Here is a 6,514-nt window from a genome sequence, read left to right as displayed (position 1 = left end):
ATTATTATAAATATTATTAAACAACAGTTTTAAGACATCCAATAGTAGTTACTGATAAATTTATATTTCCCATTAGGTAATACAAATATTTTAATATTTCTCTTACAGTATCCTACAGTAACAGGGTTTACTGAGCTTGACAAATTAAGTCAACACTTATTAGCTCAAATTATGTTACTGCTTGGGTATCACAGTTAAAACATTTTTGTAATTGGGAGAAATCATATGGTAACAGGTTTGTATGCAAAATGTGGGACACATTTATGGTCAATAAAAATTGTACAAAATTTTAAAATAACTGGCTAATTCATAAAAAATTATAGTTTGCTAGTTTTAAACATATCTGATAAGGCTCAAAAACAAGGGATTTGTGTCTAATTCTTAAAAAAAAACAGGATTCATGGTCATATGCTTAGAAATGCAAGCAGATCAGAAATACCAGTATATTGCAGGTCAGAAGAACACAGAAGCAACCACAGCCAGAAGTCATCGGACTTCTCTTAGATACGTATTTTAAGTCATGTAAGGATGTGCTTGCAGACACCCACACGTTTAGAGACAGAGGCGGAAAGAGAAGCAAAAAGAGAGGGAGAAAGACAGAGTGAAAGGGGTCCTTGGGAACTGGGTCTCGAATCTTCCTGTAGCCCTTCTCTCCAAGGCTGTGTAGCAGAACCTCTTTGGTGTGGGAATGAGATCTAGTCAGGAGGAAGAGCACACAATGGCACTTCCCTCTATGCCACATTTACAGACTGCTTCACATGGCCAAAGAACAATCAGCCAATCAGCCACTGTCACAGAACGAGGAAAGGGACAATAATCAATTGTGTCCAAAATATCTGAAGCAGAATTCAGTCTCCTCTTTTACTAGAGTTTATGTAATGGTTCTTCATATGACGGACCCCTTGGTTTTTTTATTGTTTTTTATTGTTTTTTATGCAAAGTAAGTTTATTCCACACAAATTAACCTGTGATTCTCTTATATTATTCTACATAAATGTGACGCTACATTGTAAAACTTTCAACAGCCTAAGCAACTGTAGGCATCCTTGGCTGGCTAAGCCGGAAATATCAGCTGAGTCCATGAAATGCTGAATGTGTCATTAAGACAAACAGAGGGATTTTGCTGAATGGCACAAATCCAGTGGCTGCAATTCAAACATTCCAGGCCTCAATCTGCAATGAAAGAAATACAACTCGCAGTCTATTCACACTTCTATAACAATAGCAAACCACGTCGCCCGTAAATCACTCAGCTGCTCTATAAGGCGGATGTGTATTGCTAAGTGCCTCACGTGATTGCCGTGATTTCCGTCAGTCTCCCTAGCGGTGTTTTTTGATCTTTTTGATTAAACTGCTTCAGTGGATGTGAAACATCATGCGTAATGACCCCTGACCAGAGACCTTTTTGTCTCACACTGTACAGTTCTGCAGGCACCGGTGCTGTTGCGAAATCTGAGCGATCACAGTGTTAACATAAGCAACTCGGTCACTCTCCACTGCCCCGCTCGGGGAATTCCACACCCCCGGATAACATGGTATAAGGACCAAAGGAAGCTGCAGCAGGTGTCTGGTGAGACTAGAAAGTGTACTTTTTGATCTATACAGCAAAGAGAGAAATAATATAACTTATTTTAAGTATCTGTATGTGAATATATTACATACAGGTGCATCTCAATAAATTAGAATGTCGTGGAAAAGTTCATTTATTTCAGTAATTCAACTCACATTGTGAAACTCGTGTATTAAATAAATTCAATGCACACAGACTGAAGTAGTTTAAGTCTTTGGTTCTTTTAATTGTGATGATTTTGGCTCACATTTAACAAAAACCCACCAATTCACTATCTCAACCAATTAGAATACTTCATAAGACCAATACAAAAAAACATTTTTAGTGAATTGTTGGCCTTCTGGAAAGTATGTTCATTTACTGTACATGTACTCAATACTTGGTAGAGGCTCCGTTTGCTTTAATTACTGCCTCAATTCGGCGTGGCATGGAGGTGATCAGTTTGTGGCACTACTGAGGTGGTATGGAAGCCCAGGTTTCTTTGAACTACTGTATAGATTGGGGTCAGTAAGACATTTTTATTATTATTTTATTCTGCAGCGATACATTTTATTAGTTCGAAAGTGTCAGTAAAAACATTGTTACAAAAAATTCTATTTCAAATAAACGCTGTTCTTTTGGACTTTCTATTCATCAAAGAATCCAGGAAAAAAAATTTATCACCATTTCCACAAAAAAATGTTAAGCAGCACAACTGTGCTCAACATTGATAACAATAAGAAATGTTACTTGCGCATCAAATCGGCATATTAGAATGAATACTGTATCATGTGACACTGAAGACTGAAGTAATGGCTGCTGAAAATTATATTTTAAAATACATTAAAATAGAAACAGTTACTTTAAAATTGTAATAATAATATTTCACAATAATGCAGTTTTGACTATATTTAAAAAATAATAATAATTAATGCAGCCTTCATGCATTGGACCCCAGACTTTTAAACTTTTAATGTATGCATGAATAATCCTTTTACATAGTTTCATGTTGGTATTAGTTCCTGTTTCTTTCTCTCTCATCGTTTTTTTCTCACAGTCCCTTATTTACTCTTGTCGGATGCTTCTAAACACGGTGCTGAGAGGAGACGTTCACGCTGTTCTCTTCCGATACATCAGGAAGGAAACTGTCTCCCATTTTCATTTCCCACAGATGGCCTTGACTTTTCAACCCTTAAACTGTTTACCTATTTCTATGTAGGTTCATTTGTTTAGCTGTTTCTATAGAGGCTAATGCATTACTCATGACCTGTCATGCTCATGCTCAGGACAAATGTGATCCGGGATATGTCCCATTGATCCCTCTCTTTTTATTTCTCTCTTTAAAGACACATATTATGTGACAACACTTATTTATTTATCCCATAGGTTCATCTGAATCCCTTTCTCTGGAGATCCCAACTCTAGCATGTACGTGCGTGGTGGCCACTCTCTTCTGGCTGCTTCTCACACTGCTGATTCGCAAACTCAAACAGGTGAGAGCAAATCAACACGTATGAAGGCCAATCAAATCTGCTTATACTACAGTACCATGTAATAAATATCTATATTATGTGTGTCATTCTCAGCCAAACTCCACTAATGGCAAAGCAGAGTACCTGCCAATCATCCTGCATCCAGGGGAGGAGCCTCTGGTTGAGCACTGTGACAGGTTACAGTATGATCCTGCCCAATGGGAGTTTCCACGTGACCGCCTTAAACTAGGTAAATTGTGTATGTGCTTTATAAGTTGTATTGATGCTGTTATGTGATATACTGATATGTTCTTTATTGTCCTGTTCTCCAGAAAAGCCCCTTGGGCGAGGGGCATTTGGGCGAGTAATGCAGGCCTCAGCTTTCGGCATTCGCAATTCAGCCAGCTGCACCACAGTGGCTGTCAAAATGCTTAAAGGTATGATTTTAAACATTAAAACTGCTCAAGGACCTTAAAAATACCTATTGTGTAATAAAAAGCCTATTTAGCAAATATGCATCACTTAGTGTCAGGAGTTATGTCTGTCTTGTTCCTGCAGATGGCGCTACGCCCAGTGAACACAAGGCTCTGATGACAGAACTGAAGATCCTCAATCATATTGGTCATCACCTCAATGTGGTCAATCTTCTTGGTGCATGTACCAAAAAAGGTCTGCATCTCATAATTTCTCTGTAAACCCTCAAAGTTTGGTTTTACTGTATGCCAGCTATAAAAGTGGTAGTTACTTTTATGTAACTATCTGTTACCTAAACTACTTTTATCTAACTACTTCCCTCTGTGTGACCATCTCTACAGCTGCTCCATGTGTATTTATATAGACTACCATTCAAAAGTTTGTGGTCAGCATGATTTTTTTTTTTAAGAAATGAATGCTTTTTATTCAGCAAGGATGCATTAAATTGATCAAAAGTGACAGTAAAGACATTTATAATGTTACAAAATATTTATATTTATATTTTTTTTTAATGCTATTTTTTAAACTTTCTATTCAGCACAGCTTTTTTCAACAATGATAATAATAAGAAATGTTTCTGAATGTTAGCATAAGTGTTTCAGCATGTTAGAATGATTTCTGAAAGATCATGTGATGTGGGAGACTGGAGTAATGATTATGAAAACATTTTAGAATATTTAAAAATAGAAAACAGCTATTTAAATTGTAACAATATTTCACAATATTACTGTTTTTGCTGTATTTTTGATCAAATAGCATGAGACTTCTTTCAAAAATATTTTAAAAAATCAAAACATTTGAACAGCATGAAAGGGTGTTGTTCTGTATGTTTTAATTTTATATGGGTTTTTTTTGTTCGTTTTCAGGGCCTCTGATGGTCATAGTTGAATACTGTAAGTTTGGCAACCTGTCTGCGTACCTTAAGAGCAAACGAGAGGTGTTCCTGTTGAATAGGGTTAGTCTATCTATCTATCTATCTATCTGTCTGTCTGTCTGTCTGTCTGTCTGTCTGTCTGTCTACATTTCACTTCAACAGTTTCATTTCAGTTAATTTTTTATAGTCAGTCATCAACTATATCTAAAATACAATCTTTTATTAGTTGTGCAGAATGTCACTCAGAAAGTCTTTTGAATGTCACAGAATTTTAAGCTGGGAACTGTTGGTTTGTGGTATTGGGAGGTTTATAGTTTATAGACTTCTCTTATTTCCTTCTGAAATAAACAGACCAGTGTTAATCAAGACAACAGAGTCTTACTTCCCTCTGTGTGACCATCTCTACAGCTGCTTACCTCGTTGAATGACCTCTACAAAAGCTTCATACAAAGAACATTGTGTTTCTGTGATACTCATTGAGTGCTGATCCAAGATCAGTGGGGCCTAGTGCTAAAGTATGAGATACATATGGCGACCCTTTATTTAACACACAGCGATATGCTGATATGTGCATTATTCACTAGATGTGTTCCCGCTGAATGCTGCTCATTTCATGTGTTGTGTGTTTGTGTGTCTGGCTCAGGTGAACAGAGAAGAGGAGGGAGACATGAAGGAAGGATATAAAGGACGATTGGCCAGTGTGTCCAGCAGCCAGAGCAATGCCAGTTCAGGGTTTAGTGAGGAGAAAGAAGAGATCTCAGAGGAGGACAGTGGTGAGCTTACATCACATGCAGGATGTCATTTAATTTATTAATAATGAACCATAAAACTTGTTGAACAGACAATCTTTAACTAGTATAACAATGATTTATTTAGAAGCAAAAATACATGAAGGGGATAGTTTACAAAAACATTTTAATTCTGTCATCATTTATTCTACCGTTCAAAAGTTTAGGGCCAGTAAGATTAATGAAAGAAATAATTATTTTATTCAGCAAGGATTCAAATATGTCAGTAAGTAATGTTACAAAATATTTCTGTTTTAAATGAATGCCATTTGTTTGAATTTTCTACCAAGGAATCCTGAAAAATATATCCACTAAAATATTAAACAGAGCAACTGTTTTCAATATTGATAATCATGAGAATTTTTTTTTTTTGAGCAGCAGATCAGCATATTAGAGCTCTGCAAGGAGGAATGGCAGAGGATTCCCAAATCCAGGTGTGAAAAACTTGTTGCCTCTTTCCCAAAAAGACTCATGGCTGTATTAGTTCAAAAGGGTGCTTCTACTAAATACTGAGCAAAGGGTCTGAATACTTAGGACCATGTGATATTTCAGTTTTTCTTTTTTAATAAATCTGCAAAAATGTCAACAATTCTGTGTTTTTCTGTCAATATGGGGTGCTGTGTGTACATTAATGAGGAAAAAAATTTACTTAAATGATTTTAGCAAATGGCTGCAATATAACAAAGAGTGAAAAATTTAAGGGGGTCTGAATACTTTCCGTACCCACTGTATATGTAATCAGTTACATAAAATGAGGTTACTGCCTTTTGTGTTACAGGTTCTTCTCCAAAGGTCAAAACCAGTGCATGAAGCTGCCTGCAAAAGTGCTGCCTTGTATGAATAGCGCCCCCTGTGGTCATCACAGGGAGGTTCCTCTTGTGTGTTACTCAGAGGTGCTGCTCTCCCCCTCCAGACTGTGAAGCTGCTGTCCTCTACCCGTTTCTAAAACACACGTCAGCCAACATGCCTGTAAACAGCAGTCAACATCCGTTACCACTACCACAAAAACACTGCTCATCTCAACTGTTTTGCTTTCAGTACCTTATTGTGCTAGAAGGAGAGTCTGAGATTTATTTGACAGTGATTTCACATTTCTTGTTTGTATGAAGGCTAAATACCAATAAAAGGTGAACATTTATTTGCGCCATGTTTGTCCTAAAATATATAGTTTTATAGGAGTAGGTTTCACAGAGTTGGCAAATTAATTTTTCATAAGTTTGTAGGTACAGACATCTGTCATGGCCGTTCTTGGCCATTTTTATGAGGCTTTTTTAATAGTGTTCATATCGATATCGGAATTATATCGTATCGACCGAAATTAAGAAATATATCGTGATATACATTTTGGCCATATCGT

General features: G+C 36.6%; 1 protein-coding gene across 1 annotated transcript; it reads left to right on the top strand.

The window, feature by feature from the left end:
• The first annotated feature begins 418 nt into the window (after positions 1-418).
• On the top strand, positions 419-5,967 carry LOC107585004 (vascular endothelial growth factor receptor 1-like). The gene is made up of 8 exons (XM_016271806.1): positions 419-452; positions 2,936-3,042; positions 3,136-3,271; positions 3,354-3,458; positions 3,580-3,690; positions 4,362-4,450; positions 5,013-5,142; positions 5,936-5,967. Exons 1-8 carry the CDS (start codon positions 419-421, stop codon positions 5,965-5,967), a joined length of 744 nt encoding a protein of 247 aa, XP_016127292.1.
• The last annotated feature ends 547 nt before the right edge of the window (positions 5,968-6,514 follow it).

This window comes from Sinocyclocheilus grahami, unplaced genomic scaffold (assembly GCF_001515645.1).
Source record: "Sinocyclocheilus grahami isolate Dianchi unplaced genomic scaffold, SAMN03320097.WGS_v1.1 scaffold65.1, whole genome shotgun sequence".
Classification (NCBI taxonomy): Eukaryota; Metazoa; Chordata; class Actinopteri; order Cypriniformes; family Cyprinidae; genus Sinocyclocheilus; species Sinocyclocheilus grahami.
This window is presented reverse-complemented; position numbering and strand designations above follow the sequence as displayed.

Excerpts from the sequence above, each read along its gene's own strand:
- LOC107585004 (XM_016271806.1), top strand. The coding sequence starts at position 419 with ATGCAAGCAGATCAGAAATACCAGTATATTGCAG. Across the intron at positions 4,451-5,012 it reads AGGTGTTCCTGTTGAATAGG|GTGAACAGAGAAGAGGAGGG; the intron begins GTTAGTCTATCT and ends TGTCTGGCTCAG. Across the intron at positions 5,143-5,935 it reads GATCTCAGAGGAGGACAGTG|GTTCTTCTCCAAAGGTCAAA; the intron begins GTGAGCTTACAT and ends TTTGTGTTACAG.